This window comes from Panicum virgatum, chromosome 2N (assembly GCF_016808335.1).
Source record: "Panicum virgatum strain AP13 chromosome 2N, P.virgatum_v5, whole genome shotgun sequence".
NCBI classification, from domain to species: domain Eukaryota; kingdom Viridiplantae; phylum Streptophyta; class Magnoliopsida; order Poales; family Poaceae; genus Panicum; species Panicum virgatum.
Genome location: NC_053146.1, coordinates 27,316,788 through 27,344,006, shown reverse-complemented (window position 1 = coordinate 27,344,006; position 27,219 = coordinate 27,316,788). Strand labels below are relative to the sequence as shown.

General features: G+C 44.5%; 3 protein-coding genes across 4 annotated transcripts; 1 reads left to right on the top strand and 2 right to left on the bottom strand.

Moving 5' to 3' along the window:
- Positions 1–500: 500 nt before the first annotated feature.
- LOC120660169 (AP2-associated protein kinase 1-like) lies at positions 501–5,265 on the top strand. 2 transcript variants are annotated; one of them, XM_039938557.1, is made up of 8 exons: positions 501–806; positions 948–1,562; positions 2,104–2,269; positions 2,348–2,398; positions 2,584–2,766; positions 2,895–3,000; positions 3,242–3,978; positions 4,530–5,265. In XM_039938557.1, exons 2-8 carry the CDS (start codon positions 1,096–1,098, stop codon positions 4,914–4,916), a joined length of 2,097 nt encoding a protein of 698 aa, XP_039794491.1. In that variant the 5' UTR covers positions 501–806; positions 948–1,095; the 3' UTR covers positions 4,917–5,265. The 2 variants fall into 2 exon arrangements, with proteins under 2 accessions (XP_039794491.1, XP_039794490.1); XM_039938556.1 differs by having other exon boundaries at positions 944–1,562.
- On the bottom strand, positions 5,246–8,330 carry LOC120662512 (alpha-galactosidase-like). The gene is made up of 15 exons (XM_039941645.1): positions 8,188–8,330; positions 7,947–8,005; positions 7,803–7,859; positions 7,682–7,716; positions 7,428–7,531; positions 7,253–7,328; positions 7,093–7,151; positions 6,943–7,008; positions 6,781–6,864; positions 6,583–6,647; positions 6,423–6,505; positions 6,240–6,330; positions 6,119–6,168; positions 5,905–6,045; positions 5,246–5,521 (listed from the first exon to the last, which is right to left on the bottom strand). The coding sequence occupies exons 1-15, from the start codon at positions 8,328–8,330 to the stop codon at positions 5,435–5,437; spliced, it is 1,200 nt and encodes a 399-aa protein (XP_039797579.1). The 3' UTR covers positions 5,246–5,434.
- A 2,391-nt stretch (positions 8,331–10,721) lies between these two features.
- On the bottom strand, positions 10,722–14,419 carry LOC120660170 (alpha-galactosidase-like). Its single transcript, XM_039938558.1, has 15 exons — positions 14,194–14,419; positions 13,480–13,538; positions 13,343–13,399; positions 13,207–13,241; positions 12,948–13,051; positions 12,733–12,808; positions 12,474–12,532; positions 12,318–12,383; positions 12,138–12,221; positions 11,892–11,956; positions 11,707–11,789; positions 11,540–11,630; positions 11,390–11,439; positions 11,180–11,320; positions 10,722–11,080 (listed from the first exon to the last, which is right to left on the bottom strand). Exons 1-15 carry the CDS (start codon positions 14,196–14,198, stop codon positions 10,994–10,996), a joined length of 1,062 nt encoding a protein of 353 aa, XP_039794492.1. The 5' UTR covers positions 14,199–14,419; the 3' UTR covers positions 10,722–10,993.
- Positions 14,420–27,219: the final 12,800 nt, after the last annotated feature.

Here is a 27,219-nt window from a genome sequence, read left to right as displayed (position 1 = left end):
TCACAAAAATACGAACTTCCGCATGGAGTACTAAATGTAGCCTATTTGCAAAAAATTTTCAGGGACGGATGCAACTTTTTGAGATGAATCTAATGACGGTAATTAATTGATGATTTGCTACAGTGATGCTACAGTAATCATCCTCTAATCACGCGGTCAAAGATCTCATTAAATTCGTCTCGCGATTTGCAGGGGGGTTGTGGAGGTGATTTTGTAATTAGACTTCGTTTAGTGCTCTAAATTTTTGGTCAAAGATGTAAAAGTTTTCGCGAAATTTTTTTAAAGTCTAACCTACCTCGTCGACAGCTCTCACCAGTACTCCTGAATTCTGATTGCTTCTTTCTCCATATTGGGCCCATCAGCTCAAAAAAAGGACTTGGTTGAAAAAATTTTGTCAGCTCCGAGGCCTCCTCCGAGGGCCCTTTCTGTAAAACCTGAGGTTGTACAATAACTTATTCTTGACTAGTAACACGATGATTAGCCCAGAACTGTTTTGGTTTCCACGGGGGAAATTATCAAAAGCATTCTGCAGTGGAAAGCAACAAAATTGACCGCCGCACCCGAATCCAGAAAGCAACCCCTGTTTCCTCTCCCACCGCCGCCACCCGCTGCGCCTCGGCGCCGGCGACCTCACCGCCGGCCGGCGAGGGGCACGACGAGCCAGGTCTCTCTTCCCCCCCGAGTTTCATTTCCCTCTCCCTCTCTCCGGGAGGTGTCGTGTCAGTGCCGCCCTCTACTCGTCGGTTCGTCCGGCGTGGAGCGTTAGATCCACTCGGCCGCACCTGGATCTATCTCTTCGTTTGCTGGTGAGCGACCCTGACTAGCTTGAACCAACTGTTCTAGGATTTCCCTTTTGTTCTGGGGTATCTTCCATTTACGTTACTGTGACGGCAAGGCATCCAATACACATCGATCGAATCTGATTCATTTATCCATGATTCAGTTAGGTTCCTTCTCATCGGGCAAGATTAGCACTCCCGTGGTGCCGTTGCACTCTCTTTCTCAGGAATTTGAGGGGTTGAGCTAAGCCCCCAATCCATGCCCAGCTGTCACTGCGTCCCTGCAAGGTTTCTCTAGGATTTTGCAGAAACAGCCATGTGGAGGCTCAAGCATTTCATCCCCAAGGAACAGCCTAGTGGCCTCGAGGGCCGCACCATCGACGTTGGCAATGTCAAGGTGCACGTCCGGGAGGCCATTGCTGAGGGTGGGTTTTCATGCGTGTACGCCGCCCGGGACATGGTCAATCCCGCGAAGCAGTATGCGCTCAAGCACGTGATCGTGCAGGACGAGGAGTCACTGGAGCTGGTCCAGAAGGAGATCACGGTCATGAGGTCACTCAAGGGGCACCCCAATGTCGTCACGCTGGTCGCGCACGCGATACTTGATATGGGCCGAGCAAGGGAGGCACTGTTGGTGATGGAGTTCTGCGAGAAGTCGCTGGTTTCTGTGTTGGATGACAGGGGGGCAGGCTACTTTGATGAGGAGAAAGTGGCACTGATCTTCCGAGATGTTTGCAATGCCGTCTTCGCGATGCACTGCCAGACGCCGCCTCTTGCGCACAGGTGATTCTGCTACTTCCCATCCTGCGGATTGGATTGAAGTTCCTCTACATAATATTTCGGCAAGCAGTACTCAGTTTTGCATAAATGGCTGACTCTTTTTTTCTGTGGTTCTTTCCATGAACTTATGTGTTTGTTGAACAGCATTGATGTAACTATCTGACAAGTGAAAATAGCATAATAGTCATATGGCAGTTGGTCTATTGTATCATGAACATAACACAACATATATATCACAATATTATTCTACTGTATATCAAGTAGAACAAGGTGTGGAGCTGCAGTTGGATCAACTTATTTTATTTTATAGACGGCTTGCACACTAGAGAATAACGGAAGTAGTTTTTTCTTGAGTGTGATGGCTTATTATACTTTTTTTTGTGCTGTCCCATTTATTTTTTATACTTTCTTTTGGTTGCCTGCCGCCTAAGGCATTCAAGACTACAGTTTGTTGTAGCTTGCTATCTATAGTCCACCATACCTGTATGAATCTTCTAGGTGACTTTTATTTCAGATATATTACAGAAAACATAATTATGTGCAGGGACCTAAAGGCTGAAAATGTTCTTCTTGGTGCTGATGGGGCCTGGAAACTATGTGATTTTGGTAGTGTGTCGACAAATCATAAATGCTTCGACAAACCTGAGGAGATGGGCATCGAAGAGGATAATATTAGGAAGCACACCACTCCTGCATACAGAGCTCCTGAGGTTTATATTGAAAATTCTTATTTTGTGCTCAGCCTGTTCCACACATTTACTGTATGCTTCCTTGTTTACTGATTGCAGATGTGGGACTTGTACAGGAGGGAGTTTATCAGTGAGAAAGTAGATATATGGGTAAACCATATCTTCAGCTATCATATTACATTCTGGTTTTATGCAAATGTGTCCAATGCTACCAAATTTTTTGCACCTGATAATCTGATATTATCTATCATATTATTGGATTGCAATTATTTTCTTTTATCTGATTAATTGTTAATATTGCGACTAGTTAAGGTGGTATTTGTGGTGTTCTGCAGGCTCTTGGATGTCTCCTGTATAGAATCTGCTACTTCAAATCAGCATTTGATGGCGAATCAAAGCTTCAGATACTTAATGGGAATTATCGAATCCCAGAGTTGCCAAAGTACAGCTCTTCCATTACAACTCTGATCAAAGACATGCTTAATTCTTCTCCAGATGCTAGACCGGACATTACACAGGCAAGGGCTTTGCTTGATTGGCCATTCACTTCCATGAATTTAGGTTAGTCTTAAATAGTGCATACGGGATGAAACTGAAACGTAGGAGATCTTCTGTTTCTCTGTTGTTGATTAATGTTCTGTTATAGGTGTGGTTCCGTGTTAATGAGTTACTTCCATTGGAGCTGCAAAAGGATTTACCTGATGGATCCCCATCTGGGTCAGCATTTGAGTCTCATACTGCTATCGATAAAGGTTTGCTTACTAGCATCGTGTTCTTTTGGAGAAATTAAGCCACTGCAGTCTGCTTGATGACCATTATTTTTAAATCGATTTGTCTAGATAATGATCAGGAAGCATAAGAAATGCGGTTGCATGAAATCTCATATATACTTTCATGTAAACCACAAACCATCTGATTTGCTAATTGCTCAGCCTTTCCCTTTTTCGGAGTTTCAATTTTTCCTTTGCCTGAACTTAAAATTATTTGTTGCAGCACCAAGGAGACCACCTCAAGGGAGTTCTGCTTTATCATCAAGAGAAGACCTGAGGAGTGCCTCACCTAGTGATTTTTCCAACCTGATGCCACAAGGTCCTACGAAAGCTTCGGAGAACAGGGGTCCTATGGGTGCATTTTGGTCAACTCAACATGCTCAGGAGCTAGCTTTTGCTGATGACAAGGGACCAGCTTTTGATCAAGAGACTATTAGCCAAGTCACCTCAAAGAAATCACAGGCTAAGAACCAGAACACACCAGTTCATAATTCATCTCGGAAATCTCTGTCTGCATCAGTTGATAGTTCACCTGGGGATTTTGAAATTAGGTTTTCTGCAAACGGCTCGGAGTCTGGGTTAGAGAAAACCAAAACAGCAAAAACAGAAAATAAAGCCAGCATACAAGCTACGGCCTTGAACTCATTCGTGGCAGACTTTGACAACATCAAAATGAACTCACAAAACAATGCTGACAATGTAAACTTGCTTAGCAAGTTAAAAGAATGTCAACTGGAAGCGGAAGTTAATTTACGGAAGGAACAACTAAAGATAGCAAACCTGGAGAAGGAAGAAATTTCATTGAAGTTTGATAAGTTGTCTGCCATTTGTTCCTCTCAGAGGCGAGAGATACAAGAGCTTAAGCAAGCCCTAGCTACTGTTTCTACGCCGCCAGCTAAGCAGTTCAGAGAAAATTCAAAGGTTGAGTTCTGCTCACCCAGCACAAGCCTTGATACTCCGGTATGACTACTGTTATGTTCCTGAATTTCTCTCTAGTTAATCATACCCAGGTTCAAATTCCCTCTACTTGGTCCGGCTAACTAGCAAAAATGTGAAATCTTAAGGATAGAATTCAAACTGTCTGGGTTGGTCATATCTCCAAAGTATTTAGATTTAGTGATAGAGGGTGTTTGCTAGTTGGTGCGCTAATCCTGATCCACCATTCTTTCCTGTCAACGGTTAGGATTAGCCTATCCATACCCTAATATTCATCCTACTTCCCCTATCCCTAAATCTAAAGTGAATGAGGATGTGTGCTAGTTGATGGGCTAATATCAACCTTCCATTCTTTCCTATCAATGGCTAGTATTAGCCCATCCGCACCCTATATTCATCCTACCTCGCATATCACTAAATCTGAATGCTCTGTAAACATACCAGGGCCTATCCAGTTTTCCTATGTGGCATTTTTTAAATTGATTCATCATGTATAGACCCTAAATATCATCTTTGATTTTGATATGTATCAAAAATTCAAAATGCTGATATATTGTTATTTTTGGCTTTCACAGCCAAGGGAGAAGATTGAAGGAACCCCTCCAGAGCTCCGGCAAGGCCTATTTACTTCAAGGCCAGGGACACCGAGTCCTGACCCAAAACCATGGTCAGCTTTTCCTGAAGAGCCAAAACCTCAAGCAGCTGTGAAGAGTGCCCACCCCAGGTCAGTCCGAACTCTGCGTGCATCAAACAGTAACAAAGCCAGTTCACTGGGACAGTTGAATGTAAGTTCTAGCGCCGATCCATTTGCCTTTGGTCAAGATAGCTTTAAGGCTGCTCCTTCTGGAACCGTACTTCCCAAGTTATCAAACGTGGGGAATGCTGCTCAGCTCCTGAATAATCAGAATGCTGAAGAAAAGAAAGATGGATCGTACCAACCAGCCGGATGGACTGGGTTTTGATTGTGCTACACAAATTTACATTGATATTATATGCAAAAAGAGTCAAAGAGTACATATGGTCCTGGTGGTGTGGCAGACTGAAGAGCCATCAAGGAATGCCTGAACTTATGCAGGTATGTGTGGCAATGCATTTTTACAATTATTCTGGTGCTGATCCTGCATAATGATGCATCCTGTTGTAACTTTAGTGCAAATGTAAGTTGTAACATGCAAATAATTGCTAGATGTTAGAAATACGAAGATTGTTTTGGTTCAGGAGACAGGTCTGTGGTGTCATGTCAATATTTGCAATGAATTTTGGACACGTGCTATATAGATATAGCTATCTGTTACCTCGTCAAAAATAAAAGCTCATCATTTACTGGTAAAATATATGGCCACAGTATACTCACTTTGTTTGATCCTAGGTGTTTTTCGTGTTGAGTCACACAAGCAAGAATCCTTGTGAATTTATTGTGTTACATTTATATTTTTCGAATTGATTTGTTCTATGACATAACATGTGTTGAAGATCCATTCTATTTTGGTGTCACAACATACATCTTGCAAGCATGAGAATCCACTGTTTCATTTAGTTCTCCTTGAACTGATGATATAACCCCATCCTGCAAACAAACAAAATAAGATACAGAAGTTTAAGAACAGCTGCAATATGAAAATTCAGAGAAAATGTGTTCCCTCCGTTCATTTTTGTAGGGATGTAGTTTGACGACACAAAATCAATCTTTTTTTAGCGCAATATTGATCTTTCTTTGACTGTAAGTTTTTCCTATAGTATTTCATGAATATTTATTAAGTTATAATCACTGGCAAGTGCTTTGAAATATGAATCTAATGGTATCAATTTATAGCACAGAACTCACATATTATTGGATTAGTTGTTAGTCAAAGCATGAATTTGGATTGTCAAACTGTGCATTATAAAAACGAATGGGAGGAGTGTTATGGTACTATGGTAGGATTTGTGATAGAGAAAATGCATGCTTACTGTCCACAGATCATGAGCATCAGCGACAGTCGATGCATTCAGACCAATGCTGCTCCAGCTGGCAGTGATGGATGCTTTGGTTGATCCTCTGTTCCATAGGACAATAGCAATTTTACCTCCACTCAGTGGACCGGCCCATACCTAAGCACATGATTATGGTTTATAAGAAGTGTTAAATATCACCCACTTCTTTTGCTTGTATAGTCTATCTTACTTCTTGGTCTCCATCTTGTTGCACTTTGTGCCCTTGTACCCCAAGCTCATCTGCTCATAATCATCTAAGCTTAGGATCGTGTCATCTCTAATTTGGACAATGATCAGTGTGTTTTGTTTACCTTGGTTAACTGCAATGACATTTTCATTGCTGAGGATTTCCTTGGTTTCTTTGCTCATTGAGCGGATGTCACAGCCAATCAAGAGGGGTGCCTGCTTAAAGGTGTGCATGGTTTGTTGGATAATGTTGTTCTTGACCTTGGTTAACTGCAACGATACTAAGCTCAAATGTAGGCATATCATACCTTCACTAGAGCCCATATGCTGAAATGGGAGCGGTACTCTTCTGTTGTCATCCCCCCATTTCCAACTTCTAGCATGTCTGGGTCTGAAAGCAGAGGCAGCTGCTCTTTCAAGAGAAAGCATGCTGGTTGCTGGAAATATTTACAGGCCTGAAGGACTTACCATTCCATCCACCAGGGCCAGCATATGATGCCCACTTGTCATTCTTGTCGGCAATAGCTGTCATGCTGAAATATTTCAGGGCAGTGAGATGCATCCAACATTGACAAGACAATGGAAACAAATCAGGTCAAATTCCATGCACATTTTGCCCAAAATCAGTCAGGGCCGTTATATAGCCTGTCAGGTCTGAAACTTCACCTTGCCCAAGTGTCCTTGATGTCACCCGTAGTTCTCCAACTGTTTCCTACACCACCTGCCCATGTCCCTGGGTCATCCACCCCCCTACACAACAATGTCATTTTGAAACTGAATGATTGAATTCAGTTCACGTTTGAGTCACAAAAAAGATGTGACATTTACCATTCACAGAGGGAGAAGAAAATATTCCTCCCAGAATTCAGAAGTGCTTTGCTCATCGTGTTATATCTGCATTTTATCGTTAGAAAATTTTAGCCCTCGCAAGATATGATGAACAGAGGCAAACTGCAAATAGTTGTGATTCCTGGTCACCTTAGCTGAGGACTTATTCCCTGGTTGTTGCAGTTGTCATACTTTAAGTAGTCGACTCCCTTTGAATCATCAAATGATCAAAATCATAGTTCAGTTCGGAAGCAGGAAAGAAAGTTGCTTGACGTGTTTAAAGTTTTGTTCTAAGTGAGACTTAAGGTACCCAAGATGCGAAGGTTTTTGCATCTTTGTCTTCGTACCCAAGAGAACCGGGCATCAATTTGCTGCAAGTCCGTGACCTGATAGGAGAAAGATGGAGAGATTTGAGAAAGAAGACAATAATTTAAAGCATGGCGTCTATTCAACTTTGTGTTTGTTGTTTTCTTATGAATGAATACCCTGCATCACCATAGATCCCTAGCTTGAGCCCTTTTCCATGCACATAGTTTGCCAAGGCTGGTATTCCCGATGGGAATGTTGACGCATTTGCAGCTAGATTGCCCTGTGAACATACAGAAACCTAGATTACCCCACTGTAAAATGTTAGTTCATCTTTACTTCGGTAGTTTTACTTTGGTGAAAATCACTTTTGCATTCTTTCTTTTACTATTAATTAGTCGCTGCATATACGAGTCTAGCATCATTTATTCACCTGGGAGTCCCTATCATAAGCTGCCCAGCAATCATCTGCAGTTTCACAAATGTTCAGTTCTCATGTCTCAACTGAGCTGAGTATCAGCTGCACAAGTAAATAAGAAATCTCGAGAAACTACCTATGTTGATATACTCATAACCAAGCTTTGCGAGGCCATTATCCACCATAGCATCAGCTGCACAAGTAAATCATGACCTCTGCAGCAGTTTGTGGTGCGACTGCAACTGATTTTGAGGCAGCAGTGTAGGCGTAGTAGTCTTACCGATTTCTCGAATTATCTCTTCGTTTATTTTGCAGTGGAAGTGGTTCCAACTATTCCAACTAATTTTTTCAGAAAACAATAATAATTAGTGAAAATTGGATGGAATCATGAAAACAAAAAATGGTGAGAAACCAGGACACCAAGTGAAAAACCAAATCTCATCATCAAGGACCAAATTAAAGGCTGGAAGCTGAAAGTGAAAACTAACACCTTACAACAAACTCTAAGACCAGCAGTTTACCCCATCTGTGGAGTCCGGCCAAGGCCATTCTCCAGTGCCGCTCTCCTAGCCGTCGCCGCCACTGATCTCGCAGGCCTGATTGCTGCTGCTGATGTCGATAGCAAGAGGAGGAAGAAAGCACACAAGGGTGCCTTCCCCGCCATGTCAAGAGACAAATGTGTGCCTCGGTGCTGGAAGTGCTGTGGTGTTCAACATGCAAGGTCCTTATATATAGGAAATTGGACAGTATAAGACTAGAATCTGTTCACGAGTTTCAGGTCCAACGGAGCCGGACACCATGGCCGGCAGAGGCAATACTTTGGGTACTCCGATCCATATGCTGATGCAAGCTGTATCGTCAATGATCGATAGGATTGAGATACCCTTCCACTTGGTGATTAAGAAAGAAATTTAAATAAAGCATTTCAATGTACTATTCAAAAGGAAATTTCGGAGATCTTATTATAAGTATATAAAATTCCAATGGATTTATAGAAACTTTTTTTTTGTTTCAGGGACATTTATGAAAAATCTGTATCAGATTGGTACTATGCGGAAATACATTATTTAATTTAATTTCCTTTGTTTCAGGGACATTCATTAAGCCAAGTTTGTGATGTCCTAATTTTATATGATCATTCAGCCAAAACAATTTTTTTAATAATATAATATATCTATAATGTATTCACATTGCAGCAACATTCCAAGGAAACGTATTGCATTTTGTTTAGAGGTTTGGAGGTGACCAGCGTAGCGTAGGTGTCCCCAACCTGGCGTTCAATTATGTTTGGTCTAGAATTACTGAACAAGGGGGTTATTTGGCGGATTGGAGATGGAAAAAAGGTGAAAAATTTGGCGGCACACGTGGATCCCAAGGAGCTTCTCCCTGCAGCCAGCAGGGAACACAAAGACCATGCAGACTCAAGAGGATCTCCCAAGTCCCAACTAATTGATGACTCAGACCAAGAAGTGGAAAGAGGGGGAGCTGAGGCGTTTCTTCCACAATCATAATGTTGGCGAGATCCTCAAGATTAGACTCCCATGACGGCAGGGCCGGCTCTATAATTTTAGAGCCCTTGGGCAAGTAAGAAGATAAAGACTCGTTGAACTCATTTTTAATATTAAAATTACAGTACATAGTACGAATAATAAAAATTACTTTGCAATTTATGTAGAGCTCATAAAACATAACAGTAGTTTAACAAAAACTAAAACTAATAACCCTCAAATAAAAATATAATGCTTCAATGCCTTGTAAAAAACCTTCTTCGGGCGGTGCAAATCTTCAAGAGTTGTATCAAGATTAATGTGATCCGAGATATCCTTCTTAATGGTACACATAGCCAAACCATTCAATCTTCCTTGTAACATAGTTGATCTTAAACAATTTCTCAACAGTTTCAATTTTGAGAAATTTCTTTCGACTAATGCTACAATCGCTAGAATAGTTCAGAGAATCCGATATGCTACGAAGACATTCAGATAGCAATCTGCAACTTTAACGAACTGAAGTTGCTGTCATCAATTCTTCTGGCAAAGATACTTACAAAACCTTTAATTAAGAGAAAAAAATCATCCAAATCAACATCAGACTGGTAGACTTTCTACAGTTCTATGTCATGGCCTCCTGGGCTAGTTTGTGATGGGCTTTCCGAAGTCTATATGCCAAATAGAAAATCTGTATTACCTATTATGGTCTTGGGCCTCGGCGGTCGCAACCAGGAGTGCTTGAAGGTTGGGCATCGATGAAAGGGAACAATTTCCAATATCCCTTCCCCATCCTTATTTTTTTGGGAAAAAGAGAAAAAATTCTCTTCAATAGTTCCCAATCCAAGTTTCCCGTCTACTAACAATTGGCAAAATGAATTCTCTTGTGCTTAAAAATAGGCACACCCCATCGTCCCCCCTCCACCCTGTCTGTCCGTACTGTCAAGTTCCTTCAGAGCTACAGACAGGAGTTGATCACTGTCCTCGAGAGCCTGCCGAGGAAGCGGTAGCAGGAGCGTGGCAGCAACAACGCCATAAATGGAATCCGCCAGACCCTGGATGGGTCAAAATGAATGTTGGTGTTTTCTCGACCACTTCAGGAGTTGCAAGTATTGGTGTGATTATCAGGAATCACATTGGCGCAGTACGACTGTCGGCATGGCAAGTTATTTCTGATGCATCCAATGCGGAGGAAGTGGAAGCTCTGGCATGTAAGGAGGGCATTACGTTGGCGGCGGAATGGATTCAGACCCCAGCGGTTCTTGATCTGATTGTGCAGCGATCGACCAGTTCTTTAGCGACGGTAAGGTGAAGCCAGCATGTCACTCCATTATCCAGGAGGCTAGAAGCGAGGCGAGTAGACTCCCTCATCAGTTAGTCGTGAAGCATATAAAGAGAGATAGAAACACGGTTGCAAATGTACTCGCGCAAATTGCGAAGCGCCTTAACCATAGTGCAGTATGGAGAGAGGTTTTCCTTTTTGTATCGAGCACTTAATTGCTCAGGATTGTATATTTCATTGAGCAATTAATAAAATCTATCTTCATTCGGAAAAAAAAAACATTCCAAAGGCAACGTTTGCATGCATAGTAATAGGTTTGGACGTAGAACAGGGTAATAGAGGTTTGGAGGTGACCACTGACCAGCCCGACAACAGAGCGTCAGGTACCCTAAGGAGGAGGACAGATCAAATTCTCACTTTGTTTGATCCTAGGTGTTCACATGAAGCCATGCATACAAGTAATAGTCTTTTATCTATTTCCCGTAATTCTTTGGGACGTTTGAAACTTTGAATCTGTTGATTCTTACAGGTACATGCAAAGGTGAGAATCCAGCACAGCTACTTTGGGGTCAACACATACATCTTGCAAGCATGAGTATCCACAGTCTCCTTCAGTTCTCCTTGCACGGATGATGTAACCTCATTCTGCAACCAAACAAAATCACACACAGCAAACAAGTTTGAGAATTCATCACGAAGAAAGGGCTAAAGCTTGAGACAACTGCAAGAAAAATAATGACTTACTGTCCACAGATTATGAGCATCAACGACGGTCGATGCATTGAGACCAATGCTGCTCCAGTTTGCAGTAATGGATGCTTCAGCAGACCCTCTGTTCCATAGAACAACTGCAACCCTCCCTCCACTCAATGGCCCAGCCCAGACCTGATCACAAGGTCACGGATGTAAGCTAGGTTGCCACTCATGACATTGCGCAAAGCTTCTTGTATTTACCTCTTGGTCTCCATCCTGCTGCACTTTGTGCCCTTGCACCCCAAGCTCATCTACTCACGAACCGTTGAAGCTCGGTATCGTACCAGCTCATATTTCATAATAGGAGCGGAAAAAACCAAAGTAATGGATGCAGTTTTTTTTTTACTTTACCTTGGTTAACTGCGATGACATTCTGATTGCTGAGGATTTCTTTGGTATTATTGCTCATAGAGCGGATGTCGCAGCCAATCAGAAGAGGTGCCTGCATCACGGCGGTTCAGTGCCATGGTCATGAAGACGAGCAGTTCTACTGTTGTGATGGTTATGCATTTCGTTACCTTCGTCAGAGCCCAAATGCTGAAATGGGAGCGGTACTCTTCTGTTGTCATTCCTCCGTTTCCGACTTCCAGCATGTCTGGATCTGAAAGCATAAATAGCATTTCATTCTGCATACAAGAAATGGCAAGCCCAAGGCTTCCACAAGTGCCCTAAAAAAAAGCTTCCTTAAGCCCTAAGGACTAACCATTCCATCCACCAGGTCCTGCATATGATGCCCACTTGTCGTTGGTGTCAGCGATGGCCGTCATGCTGAAACATGACAGTGCAAGAATACACATCAGACATTGGTGGCAATAATGAGCAGGGCATGTTCCTTGTGAACTTCACAAAAAATTGGCATACTTCTTCAACACAGTTGTACCCTTTCATGATGGCATGTACTAATGTTCGGTGATCTCATCAAAAGAAAAAAAAGTGAAATAATGTTCACCTTGCCCAGTTGTCCTGGATGTCACCAGTTGTTCTCCAACTGTTTCCTACACCACTTGCCCATGTTGCTGGGTCATCCACGCCCCTACACAAAAACATTTTTCAAAACTAAACAACTGAGTTCAAAGTTCAAACATAAAATTAGATCAGCTTCAAAAGACTAAAAGAGCAGCAGTGTTACCATTCACAAAGGGAGAAGAAAATGTCCCTCCCAGAATTCAGAAGCGCTTTGCTCATGTTGATATATCTGAATAATGTCGAAAGACAGTTTCAGCAGTCTTCGCAAAATAGCACGATAAGGAGGACCTATTAAAATCGAATTATCTTTCAGGCACACCTTGGTTGTGGACTCAGTCCCTGGTCATTGCAGTTGTCATACTTCAAGTAGTCAACTCCCTTTGAATATTTTAAATAAAAAAAGAAAAACATCAGTTGAGGCAGAAAGACATCACATGTTGCAGGACGCTAGTGACCAGGTTACCTCTATGATGCACCTAGCCGAACATGTTAAAAAAGTTTCGATCTAGATGAAACAAAAGGTTGGATAGAGGCTCGATTTCTATCCATTATCTAAAAAAAGATGACACAAAAGGTACCCATGATGCGAAGGTTTTAGCGTCTTCCTCTTCATATCCAAGCGAACCAGGCATCTTATTGCTGCAAGTTCGCGACCTGAAAGGAGAAAGGTTTACGTAATTTTAGAGGGGAAACCGCAATTGAAGAATGGAATTCTTTCTGTCATGGAGTTCTATTTCTGCCATCTAATAATTATCTTTCCTACAACTTTGTGGCTCTCAATAATTATGTGTACCCTGCGTCACCATAAACTCCGAGCTTGAGCCCTTTCCCGTGCACATAGTCTGCTAGGACCTTTATTCCTGATGGGAATGTTGATGGATTTGCAACAAGATTACCCTGTGAAAGCAAAGAAAGCTGTTCATTTTACTGATCGAGCAGAGTGTACCTATTTCAGCAGTGTCATCTAGTTTTACTTTGCTGAGAATAAAAATGAAACAGGTAGATTTTCTTTTACTCTTTATTCAACAATTACAGTTCTACTTAATGCACACCTGGGAGTCTCTATCATAGGCTGCCCAACAATCATCTGCAGTTTAAGAAACATTCATTTCTCAAATTTCTTTTTCAACTGAGAAATGGAAAAAACAAAATAAGGAAAGAACAAGATAAGAAATATCAAGAGACTACCTATGTTGATATAGTCATAACCAAGCTTTGCAAGGCCACTATCCACCATCGCATCAGCTGCACTTGCAAATAATCATTTTTGCAGCATTTGGTAGCGCAATTGCATCTGATTCAAGGTTGGAGGAGTGTAAGCTTACCGATTTGTCGAATTATGTCTTCGTTTATATTGCAGGCGAAATGATTCCAACTATTCCACCTGAATTTTTAACATATTTAGTTAAGAGATGCGCTAGTTAAAAAAATAGTGCTAAGTGCATAACAAAAAATTCCAGCACTTTCTATGTTCACAGTTGCCTTTAGAGGCAAAACTGGAATTTACAGTGTTCTTAAGTACTTGGATCTGAAACTGAGGATTTTAAGCGCTGAGAGGACTCTGTTTCAGGTGACATATACCAAAAGTACACAAATGCTTTCAAATTAGCCGAGCGGTGTAAGGTTTAGCCTTGTTCTGCCTTAAAAGTGAGCTGCCTTCTTTCAAACTATATATGCCTGCATTGCTGCTGTAATTTGTGATTGTACCACACCTTATCAATGAAAATTCAACTCTCTCCCTCAGTGATAATAAAAAATGATTTAGAACACGAATGAAGTAAAAAAAAGGGAAATTATTATTAAAAAAGTATGCACATCTTACACTTTTTTTTTACCAACATTGAAAAAGAAACAGACCTTTGGATGTATCAGAGCTGCAAAAAAGAAAAAGAACAAGAGAAAACCAGGAAATCCATGTGCAAAATAAAGAACTCATCACGAAACGACTACACGCATGTCCATGGTTCTTTTCTAAAGAATAAATAAACTTGGACAATAACACCACAAATCTCTAAAACTAAAGCTAAAAGACCCGTTACCCCATCTGTGGAGCTCGACCAAGGCCATTCTCCAGAGCGGTTCTCCTCACCACCGTCGTCACCGCCGACCTCTCCCGGCCGGATCGCTACCACCCACGTCGAGAGCAAGAGGAAGAGAAGAGCTCGGAAGGGGGCCTTCTCTTCCATGACAAAGAGGTGGGCAGGTAGCTAGGTTCCTCTGCTGCAAGAGAGTGCTGAAGTCTTTAATGTCTCCTAGCTAGTTTCCATGTCGCTGTGTATATATATCTTTATATAGTCAGAGATAGGCCAGCCCAGCACAGGACAAGAGTTCTTCACGAGCTTAGGTTCCCACGGATTGTGTGGCGTATAAACTAAGTTCTCGTTATTTTTAATGTTTATTATGTAGGTAAAAGGGGCTACAGGAGATATTCTAGACACAAGAAAATGAAGACCTCGACCCTACGAGAATGTATGAAATAGTGCTATTAAAATGAGACAAACAACCCCAGCGGCGGGCACACGGACGATAAAGTTGTATATATGATGCAAATATGAACGCATGAATAATCTTGAGGGTCTTGGAAGAATTTAGGAGACACCTTGGTCTCCACGACCCTTTTGGCACTGATCATCGTCTCCATTGACTACTTCCGAAAGATAGGTCCATGCCTTGTTCGTTTCAATTTACTTGTCAAAAAAAATTTCTTGTAAATTCTATAAATAATTTATTCCTCTCAACCTCCATCCATTTCGTAAAGTATCATGGAATTTCTGTTTTGCAATAACCGGCCAATTATGCCCGACAAAATTGTTATAAGTATCGGAATCGGATACGGGGATGGACTAAGATCCACCTATCAATAGCATAAGGCGGACTAATCTAAAAATTTATGTGAAAATCAATCTTGTTTTAGAAATAGGTATAGATTATACATGCAATCATTGCTCTACTATGTATCGTCCTATTTGAGTTGATGTCGATATATATAGATGGTCGTTCCAATTCCCGTGTAGAGTAATTTGTTTAGAAAAAAATATTGGTGCATAACTATAATAACATTAACACTGAGGAGTCCTCACAGGAAATCATTTCAGTTTATCATCAATTTTTTTTCTTGCCTGCAGCTCACATGAATTCCAAATTGTTTTGATAGGAGAGGAGGCGCGGGGAGGTTGAACACAAAGTGTAGAAGCTCTAGGCGCATGTAATCGGCGGGGGATGTCTGGATGGCGGCGAATTCCACTGGCGGAGGAGCTCGGTATGGTGGTGGCTACGGCGGTGACAGCCCAAAAGGGGAGTGGCTACGATTTCAAGGAAGGCCGGCAAGGAGGCTTAAAAAAAACTCGGGGTGTGAAACGGGCCCCACCGTTTTTTCAGTAAGAGGAAGCCTAACCGGCTAACTGGGTAGAGAAACCCCCGAACCCTAGCCCATACCCGAGAGGGCCAAGCCTTGCGGCGAGCACAGCGAGAGTTTTTTTTCTCCTAGCAGCCTGAAATTCGCTTCTGATGAGATTTGAACTCAGGATCTGCTGGAGCACGACGCTACCAGGCCCAACTAGCCATCTTGACCGCCCGGCCTTTCGCGCCGGCAAGGAGGCTTTAAAAGGTGAGGAGGAACGTGGTGGGCTGCGGGGTTCGAAGCTGCTAATAAAGGCATGATTTGCATGCGTGCGTTCATAGGAGTAAATTTGCATACGTTGTGGATGTCTGTGTAATCGAAAAAAAAATATGGTAAGTCCCGTTTGCCTTGGTCATATTGTGCCAAGGTGAACAGGCGAACAGCTATAGGCCCATCAAGACAAAATGGCAGGAGTGTATAGTAAGATAAAAAAAGATACCTCTCTAAGTTTTGGAATTCATGTGAGCGTCATGGAAGAAACAAAATTGATGATAAACTGAACTTATTGAAAGAATCAAGATGCCCAAACTAGGAGGTAAATTGCACCCTAAAAATTTGCGCACAAAAATCTACACTCTTAGCAGAATTCATACATATTCCTAAAGATCAAGGGTGGCTCTAAGGGAAATTATTTTACAAAAGTAAAACTGAGAGAGTAAATTGCAATAATTAAAATGTTATAGATAAACTGTATAACATAGTGAGTGGATAGAAGACTTCTTTTTTCGAAAGTATATAATAGACGGCACTCTTTACTCTTCTTTGTTGGAGCACCCAAATAAGGTTGTAAACCCCCTCCCCCACCCTTCTCTCCCATGATTCATGCCAACTAGTGGTAGTCTATTAAAGTGAGTCTTAGCGCATAGTATCATTGCACTGTTACAAAAATTAAAACTTGGTAACTTTACCTGCTTGATGTCGTGAGGATGAAACTTATCTCTTATCTGATGAAACTACTCTATTCCCTCTCTCTCTCTCTCTCTCTCTCTCTCTCTCCTCATAATGACCTCGTCAAATCACCAATTTTGCTGATGTGGTATGAAATTTGATGCCCATGAAACTCTCTATTGAGAGAGGCCTAATACAACTTCTTTTGAGCTTCCACAATGCAAACTATACACATGTCACTTGCTCCTCATTTGAAGCTTATCAAGATCCAACGGCACAATACAAACTATATACATGTCACTTGCTTCCTAATTAACATCAAGGATAAAGCCAACATATGCTAGATTACCTAGATATGCCTATTTCACATGTCTGTTGACTTATATCAGCAAGTAACTGTAATGGCCTTTTCGTGTTAGCAAGATATAGTCTGCAATTATGCCGCTTTTCAATGTTGAAGTTGAACTTGGACCATATTGGATTGCCGCTTCCACTATGGTGAGGTAAGATCATGTAGTGTTGCACCCTTGAAAGACAACACAACATGACAGATTGACATAAAAAACAAACACCAATGCAAGCAAATGAAGCAATGCTAGAATAAAGTAGTTTCAGATGGATCAAGTGGCTTTGCTAAATATAGATAATATGAAATTATTTGCCTCTTCAAATGTTTTCAACAGTAATAGGACATTTATCACAATATTACACCCTAAAGGATACAGATGAGATGGAACCAGATATTTGACATCAAGGCTGATGCTTGCAAGTATTCAAGTTGAAATGGAAGCAATCTTTCCAAAGCATAGGCACAGACACTGCGAGGAACAATGTCCAAAAATGTTCATAGAACATGTTTGTTGGATACTTCACTACCACAAAACAATTTGTAGGAATGCCTTATTTTTTCCAGGAGCGGGTCCTACTCTTACAAAGGGAGCAAGACTGCTGTAGAAGTTGACCTGCCTTAGTAAAAGTATTTTCAAGGGTGGGTGATGCCCTCACCTACCCCTAAGAATACTATTTCTAGGGGCGGGTGACGTCATAACCCACACCTAGAAATAATGGAGGTGGTTTCTAGGGGTAGATGACAGGCCCAACTGCTCCTACAAATTTTGAATGCAGCAAGCGGGATGCACCCACCCCTCTCCTCCTTGTCCTATCTCATCCCTCTCCCGTCCTCCATCCGATCCTTATCCTCAACTCTCTCTCTCTCTCTCTCTGCCCCCTCCACCTTAACAGAAGCTGGCACATGGTCAGCCCTAGCCCAGCGAGCGCGGTTGGCCCCCTCAAGCACACGAGTGCGCTCTTCAAGGTCACTTTCGGCTTTGGGGCCAGCGAGGAGCTCCAGAAGGAGGCCATGACGGTGCTCGCACTAGTTGTCCTTGTTGAGGCCGAGGCCGTCAAGGTGGTGGGGTCTGAGGAGCGGGTGGCTAGGCTAGGCAATGTCCTTGCCGCCGCCAACCCGGTGGAAGCCAAGGTGAATGGACCCTAGTTTGAACTGCCATTACCGCTGACTCCACCATCCTCGAGTCCATTGCCCAGCCGACCCCGTATGGTCCACGCTGCACCTTCATGACCCCGTCGCCGCATTGCTCCTGCTCAACACCGGTGAGCTCATGGTCATCGAAGCCCACAATGCCATGCTCAGGTCCTCCTTCGATCGCCCCACCAGTATGCTGCTCCACGCTGAGACGTTCTGCCTCGGAGTGCCGCTTAGGTCCTTAGAGTTCGGCAATAACATCTCCCCTGGCACCTACCACCTCATCCTCACCCCCCAACGATGCACTCCTCCAGTGGGCCACCTCATCCTCGCCATCGTCGGTAGTGGCTTCCCTCACCTACAGGGCTCTCTCTCCTCTGACCCACTGCCATCCAGGACTACAGCCACATCATCGCCTCCATGGCTATCAATGCCTCCAGTATCTAGTTCCTCGCCGACAACGGTAGGGACACCATCTATATGCTCCTCTTCCCCTAACTGCCCTTCTCAAAGGGTGAGTTGCTGTTATCGCCAGAATTTGACCAGGATTGGTAGGCCAAATGTCAGAAGAAGCCCACGGTAAAGGAGTCCACTTAGCCAGGCTTATATCATAAGTTTGGCCAAATACAATGATAATTGGGCATTCAAGGATGAAGCTGAGATGGGGTCACGGGCCTAATCCATGTTGAAGCCCAGTCTATTCGCGAGGCTGGTTCGGACTGCAGAAAGAGGCCGTACGAGAATGGACGCCCAGGCCACATACAGACTCTGTTTTGGGCGCTCTAGATATGCATGGAAAGCTAAGGAGATAAGCTTTCCAATACAACTAGAATCACGTCCAGATTCGCTCGGAGTCGACGGGAATTGCCAAAACAATAGGACGACCAGAATCTGCCACAACTATACGGCATGTTTCGGCTGATATTTGGAAGCTTCATGAAGATCTAGACCGGTGGAGGAAAGAGTCCAGATCATATTATCTAATCTTAGAGTCCTTATTGAGTTGTAATCTATCTCTAGTCTTCGGTTAGGAAAGAGTTTAGGGGTTGCCTTGCACGGCAAGAAGTCTTCGGACTATAAATATGTACCCATATGCTATTGAATAAAGATGACGGCATTCGTTTACACACGGCGGGTGTCTCCACCACAACAAACCTCGGCGCACCGCCACCCCTAATTCTAGGGTTTCATCCAAGTAAGCGCCATGCTGCCCTGATCGCTTCGCGTGATCAGGGCAGCATTGTTCTTGCTTTTACCTTGGTATTACTCGTACTGAAGCGTTTTTGATGGCGAGTAGTACTAGTTATCCTGATGTTTGTAGCATGGATTTTAGTAGATCTGTCGTGCTTTGTTGCCTATTGTCTACGAATATCATGTTGTCTTTACGCGATCATGTTATCATCTTATACTAGCTCTTGTTGCATAGAGTTAGCTGCGTAAAGGCAACACCCTGCTTCTTTTATGTTTAGTAGATCTGATCTGTTATGATTTGCTCTTATCTTAAGAGTTGGCGTAATATCTGCTAGGTTAGTCCTTGCAAACGGATTGGATGATCCGGTGGTGTAATAGATGCTTTATCTTAGCCCAGATAGGGATTGTTCCGGGAATCGACTCTTGCTAGTTCTTAGGCCTCTGTTTTGGGTTGTGGTTTAGTTTTCTGTTATGTTCGCTAGGCCTAGTCACGTGTAGGATGTTCCGATCTAGCAGTGAAGCTGTTACTATCGTGGATTAGATCAATTAGATTTATTTGAAGCAGTTTTATAGTTATTTGCTTTATTTTATCATATCCGGATACAATCAGATCCAATCTGACACCGGAACTCGATCGGCTCTTTAAAGCCGATGCAAGAGTCGTCCCGGGGAGCCGACCACGGCTCGGACTTATGTTTACACGTGTCTTTGTACGCAGGAAACTGTTCGGAGCACGTTCGCACCCTCCAGATCGGGTATAGGTCAGGTGGCACGCCCGGTTTTCCACAAAACCTCCGAGCGCGTGACGGAATTGTGGGCCGTCGATGAGGGAGCAGTGCCTGCCAACGTCCCAGCAACCTCCCGGCTCTTCGTGTTGCCCGTCGCTGCTCGCTGGTGGGTTTCGACCGACAACACATTCTGGCACGCTCGGTGGGACTCTTCTCGGCAACAACATCTACTGCAACAATGACTGGAGCTCAAGATCAAGAACCCGCTCTCAAGCCCGTTACGTATGAAGAGCTTCCTCCTGAACACAAGGAGAAGTATGATGAGGTCAAAGCTCTGCTGGAAGCTGATCTCATCGGCTCTTTTGAGAGGACCCGCAACCATGGCATCAGGTGGAAGGGGTTCTCGCCTGAAGGCGCTCTCGACAATGTGGACCTGTCTGTACCATCAGAGGAGTGCACCAGGGCCCTGCGTCAGGAGATGAACTACATGGTGGCCCATTCACTTCATCGGCATTCTCAGAGCCTGATGAACGAGCTTGAGCGCATGGCGCATCGCGTCATCCAGGAGATAATCAAGAACCAGTACTCTCCATTGGGACCAATCCTGGGTAGTCACACAAAGGAAGCTGCACTGCATTCTAGGCCGCAACTGCCATTCTCATTTGCAGCTCCCAGACCACAGAGCTCGCCGATCTACGTCGTCCACAGGATCGGCGGTGATCCTGGAGAAGGCCAGTTCCTCACCGAGCCACCTAAGGAGATTCCGTACGGCTACACGTGCGCCTACATCCCTGACAGCTTCAGTCCAGCACGCTCGGTGCAGGTGGTGAACCCAGGAGCTTCTGGAGTAGACACAGAAAAACAAGCGTGGCTGGCAAAGTACGCTACTGGGCCGAGTGCTGAGCCATCGGCCCCAGGAGTTCTTAGTGTGGAGCAGGTTAGTGCAATACTGAGAGATCAGTTCGGCATCCTGCCCAAGAGAAAGGCGATCGGCTATTCCAAGCCGTATCCAAGTGACTACGACATGATCCCGTTGCCACCCAAGTATCGGCTCCCTGAGTTCACTAAGTTCAATGGGTCAGAAGGAGCCAGCTCCATCAGGCATGTGAGCCGATACTTAACGCAGCCTGGGATGATCTCAGTGTCGGATCTATTGAGGGTCCAGTTCTTCGGCCAATCCCTTACAGGCCCAGCTTTTGGATGGTATGCGTCACTAGCTCCGGATTCAATTCGGACTTGGAGGCAGCTTGAAGATCAATTCCATACCCAGTACCACTCGGAAGCTGCAGAAGCTGGAATTGCCGACCTCGCCCAAGTCAAGCAGAAGCGGGGAGAGACTGTGTCAGAGTACATACAACGCTTCAGGGAGGTCAAGAACCGATGCTACTCGTCGCGCATCACAGAGAAGGAGGCAGTCGATCTGGCTGTCCTGGGACTCGCTAAGCCGATCAAGGATGCGGCTTTTCAGTTGGAGTTCACGTCTCTGGCGCACCTAGTGCAGAAGCTTACTGCATACGAGCATTACCATCCTGAGCTGTACCAGGACAAGTTCAAGCGCCATGTAAGCATGGCACAAGCTGAAGAATCTGACGACTCTGGCGAGGAGCAAGAAGTAGCCGTGGCAGAGTGGACCCGGGGGGCAAACCCTGTCCCGTGTAAATGGGTCAAACATCAGGTACTTGTGAAGGGCTTCGACTTCGACGTGACCAAGGCGGAGCAGATGTTTGATCTGCTCCTCAAAGAAAAACAGCTGAAGCTCCCAGAGAATCACAAGTTGCCGATGGCACAAGAGCTACAGGGAAGACTGTACTGCAAATGGCACCACTCGTTCACTCATTCCACGGGTGAATGCAAGGAGCTACGTCGTCAGATACAATCGGCTATCGAGTAAGGCCGATTAATCCTGGCTCAACACACGATGAAGGTTGACACAAAGCCTTTCCCGCAAGCTAACATGGTAGAGCTGTCAGATCTCGGATCCAAGGGCCAGGATTTGGCATTCCAGATCAACATGGTGGGGCCCGTGCGCTGCCATGACAAGCAGAGGAGAGAGGCCGCTTATGGCAAACGGCCGCAGGATAGACGCGAACTGGAACAGCAGCATGTGACCGAAGAGCAGGTGCGTCACATCTGTAATCAGCTTCCAGCTTCTAATCGGCTTCTGGAAAAATACCAGTACCAGTACAAGTTGCGCCGTCGATACGAATCGGAAGAGGACGAGTACGAGCACCGCTCAGGAAGGACACTGGGGAGACGCCAGGCTATACGCGACCACTGGCATTGCCCGTTCTTCAGGTACTGTTGGAATTCCGGCATGAGCCGATTGCCTACTATAGATGATTGCTTGGAGTGCAGGCCTCGAGGACACTAGCAGGACGAGACATCAGTGTTCCGGCGCTTAGGGCCCGGAACACGTCATGATGACCGTGTGAGGAGACCAACCAGGGGTGATTCCGAGCAAGAAGAAGAAGAAGAAGACAGGTACCATCGTCCACGATGGTGTCCTGACGGGCTTAATCGGTCGCAGAAGCGCAGAGTACAGCGCTTGCGCAATCTGGAAGAGGTAGAAGTAAAGTATTTTAACGTGCTGAGGAAAGCGCGTCCGGATCTCGCGGAGCAAGTCAGGCGACCGCAGAGGGAAGAGAGGCGCCCCCAAGGAAGGAGTGGCGCCCCAAGTAGACAAAAGCCAATGAGAAGCCATCGGCTGATGTGAACATGGTGTTCGTGCTCCCATCGGAGTTTCGGGCACCCCAACCGGAAGAATCGGCCATTGCGCAGCTGGATCTCGGCCCACAGCCGATCATCTTTGAGAAGCCCAAGGAGAAAAGCTTCAAGCACCTGAAGGGATTGTATCTCAAGGGCTTCATCGACGGTAAGCCTGTGAACAGGAGGTTGGTTGACACTGGCGCCGCAGTCAATCTGATGCCATATTCAGTGCTGCGCCGATTGGGTCGTTCTACTGCTGATCTTATCAAGACCAACGTGATGCTCAATGATTTCAACGGCCAGCCGTCGGAGGCTCAGGGCGTCCTCAATGTGGAGTTGACAGTTGGCCGCAAGACCGTCCCAACCTTGTTCTTCATCGTCAACAGTAAGAGTACGTACACAGTGCTGCTTGGGAGGGATTGGATTCACGCCAATTGTTGTGTTCCTTCCACAATGCACCGGTGTTTGGTTCAATGGGATGGCAACGAAGTGGAGGTGGTCCGTGCAGATGACTCCAGCGAGGTTTCGCTCGCAGACATGAACGCCTAGGATGCGGAAGGATAAGAGCCGATCTCAGGAATTGTGCTGGAAGACTGTGATCGGATCGAAGCGACAAAAAACGGATTGAGACTGGTCTTATCCACTGGCCTCATAGAATAAACACATTCTGGTACCACTTCATGAATTCTACGGGATCATACCCTGTAGTGGCCGATCTAAGCGATCGGCCCCAGCCGATACGATGCCAGAAAAAGAAAGTCAAAAGAAATAGCAGCAGAACAAATTTGCTGCATGGCTAACATTTGAGTCCGGGCCGATGGGCAGATCAGCCCCAAACACGGCCGATTTCAGCAATCGGCGGCAAAACATTTGAATCCTATGGTTCATAGTGAATTGGGCACGGCCGATTGGAGAGCCGATCTCCTCCAATACATGAAGGATCCAGCTCGGGGGGCATAAGCGGAGATTTGGTGATGAAATATGGAGACCCATACAAAAATTTTCATCCGGATGAAGAACTACCGCCGGTGCTCCTACAGTTTCTTCGCCATCGGCTACTTCCGCTCCTTCGCAGTTCCGGCCATGGACATCGGCTACTTCTGCTCCCATGTGGGCGTGGGAGTGTCTGATACATTAGCCGATCGATCCGGCTAACAGTACTTTTGCATCGTCATCGTCATCGGCTATTCCCGTTCCTGCGACACCATCGACATCGGTGGATTCGGCTCCTACGGGGTCAGGGCATTCGTCACAACAGCCGATAATTGTGATGAGAATACATTATGGCGAGTACGGACCAGGCGGGATTTTAACCATCGGCTCGTCAACAGCCAATTTGATTGGTAATATTCAAACTCACCATTGCATCATCATACAGTATATGCATTTATCACTTGCACTAGCTTCCTTGTATGTTTAGTAGCTTCTACTTGTGTTTCGTGTATATATTTTGAGGTGTGGATGCTGGTGACCATGTGTGGTTAGGCTCATTTGAATGTGTTGAATATCTGATACCGAGCATGACTTTTGTTCTTTTGAAAATCTGAAATATGGTCACCGCTTTACTTGGCTACTAGTATGTGTAGGCTGACTTTGCTTTTACTATCTTGTACATGCCTGGTAGCTATATCCTTTTCTTGGAATCATTTATGCAGCTCGAGTCTCAATGCTTATATGATAATCTTATGCTAAATTACATTACAATCTAAATAATGTCCATGTCGTGCTATAATGAAAAGATCCAGGTGGGTTTGTTTTGTCTCACTGATCTAGTTCGGGACTGCTTGCTATTGCACTTTAGCATGAACTTGGACTAGGCTGTGAATGACCAAAACCTTGCTTTAAGCTCCTGATGGTTCAACGGACCTAGGCTTAGCATTGGTTGGTAAGAAGTGCCCTGATAAGCAAATAACCCCTGGCACAGAACAAAAGGTTTGTTTGAGTTTCAAATGCAATATGTTTTAACCTGCAAGACCTGAGGGCATGAATAATCAAGTTTGTTAAAAGATCCTTGTATCGGAAAGAGCTCACTGGTGTAGGTGCTTGCTGGTTTTTGGTTGTCATGCTTTAATGTACTAGTTGGTTGGGCTAAGTGGTGATGCTTTTTATTTTGAAAATCCTAAAAATTGATTGCTCATGTTCTAATATAAATATTTTCTTTTGAGCTTTTCTATACGGTGTCTTTATGCTATACCCTCACTGTATATACATACTAGCACTTGTAAATGCTTTGAGACATACTTGGAAGCTCACACTCACCCTTTGCATGACATAGCATATTTTTGTGGGGGAAGAGATTTTTTGATGTTAGGTCGACTTGCATGACTTTTGCCTAACTAAATATGATCTATCGGCTTTTAGCCGATTCACAATGATCTTTGTAGAGCCGGTCTGGCAAGTGATTGTTTTGCAGGTAATCCATGTAGCCCACATTATTATTTATTCGATGGAGAATCGACTACCTATTGAATATCTATGTCTTCACCAACTCCTGGCGATCAACGATCATCAAGAAGAGGCCAAGTATGTTGATGCTGAGCTGATGAAGCATGAGGATGATCCCATAAGTCAGTGCCATCAATGGAATACGAAAATTAGGACTGGTCTGCAACAACATTGAGATTGGTCAAGGAAGGCGTGAGGCCGGTTCAAGCAATCGGTCACAAAGTCAGTTGGCTAATAGCCGATCTATAGGCTCGGGGGGCAAGACCATCAGTGGCATGAGAAGACAATTTGAGGAGATGATGTTTTTATTTGGTTTATGGCTGGCGCTTAGAAGATTTTGTCATATTTGGCCAAACTTGGGGGGCATGTGTTATCGCCAGAATTTGACCAGGATTGGTAGGACAAATGTCAGAAGAAGCCCACGGTAAAGGAGTCCACTTAACTAGGCTTATATCATAAGTTTGGCCAAATACAATGATAATTGGGCATTCAAGGATGAAGCTGAGATGGGGTCACGGGCCTAATCCATGTTGAAGCCCAGTCTATTCGCGAGGCTGGTTCGGACTGCAGGAAGAGGCCGTACGAGAATGGACGCCCAGGCCACATACGGACTCTGTTTTGGGCGTTCTAGATATGCATGGAAAGCTAAGGAGATAAGCTTTCCAATACAACTGGAATCACATCCAGATTCGCTCGGAGTCGACGGGAATTGCCAAAACAATAGGACGACCAGAATCTGCCACAACTATACAGCATGTTTCGGCTGATATTTGGAAGCTTCATGAAGATCTGGGCCGGTGGAGGAAAGAGTCCAGATCATATTATCTAATCTTAGAGTCCTTATTGGGTTGTAATCTATCTCTAGTCTTCGGTTAGGAAAGAGTTTAGGGGTTGCCTTGCACGGCAAGATGTCTTCGGACTATAAATATGTACCCATATGCTATTGAATAAAGATGACGGCATTCATTTACACACGGCGGGTGTCTCCACCACAACAAACCTCGGCGCACTGCCACCCCTAATTCTAGTGTTTCATCCAAGTAAGCGCCATGCTGCCCTGATCGCTTCGCGTGATCAGGGCAGCATTGTTCTTGCTTTTACCTTGGTATTACTCGTACTGAAGCGTTTTTGATGGCGAGTAGTACTAGTTATCCTGATGTTCGTAGCATGGCTTTTAGTAGATCTGTCGTGCTTTGTTGCTTATTGTCTACGAATATCATGTTGTCTTTACGCGATCATGTTATCATCTTATACTAGCTCTTGTTGCATAGAGTTAGCTGCGTAAAGGCAACACCCTGCTTCTTTTATGTTTTGTAGATTTGATCTGTTATGGTTTGCTCTTATCTTAAGAGTTGGCGTAATATCTGCTAGGTTAGGCCTTGCAAACGGATTGGATGATCCGGTGGTGTAATAGATGCTTTATCTTAGCCCAGATAGGGATTGTTCCGGGAATCGGCTCTTGCTAGTTCTTAGGCCTCTGTTTTGGGTTGTGGTTTAGTTATCTGTTATGTTCGCTAGGCCTAGTCACGTGTAGGATGTTCCGATCTGGCAGTGAAGCTGTTACTATCGTGGATTAGATCAATTAGATTTATTTGAAGCAGTTTTATAGTTATTTGCTTTATTTTATCATATCTGGATACAATCAGATCCAATCTGACACCGGAACTCGATCGGCTCTTTAAAGCCGATGCAAGAGTCATCCCGGGGAGCCGACCATGGCTCGGACTTATGTTTACACGTGTGTTTGTACGCAGGAAACTGTTCGGAGCACGTTCGCACCCTCCTGATCGGGTATAGGTCAGGTGGCACGCCCGGTTTTCCACAAAACCTCCGGGCGCGTGACGGAATTGTGGGCCGTCGACGAGGGAGCAGTGCCTGCCAGCGCCCCAGCAACCTCCCGGCTGTTCGTGTTGCCCGTCGCTGCTCGCCGGTGGGTTTCGACCGACAACAGTCGCGCATCCTCAGGGTCGATCGTTCCGGTCAACTTCGCAAGCTCACCACTAGCGTGGGAAGGCTGAGTAAGCGCGTTAGCCCACCAGCGTGAGGAGGCGGGCCCATGGTGATTCTGTGCACGGGGGTGTAGGTAGCGGACGGTGGCATGGCTCCTTTTTTTTGTTCTTAAATCAGTTTCCAGGGGTGGGTCGCACCCTCACCCGTCCCTAGAAATGGATTTGCAGGGGCGGGCGCATTATCCACCTCTGCAAACAATATTTTTAGCTGTGAA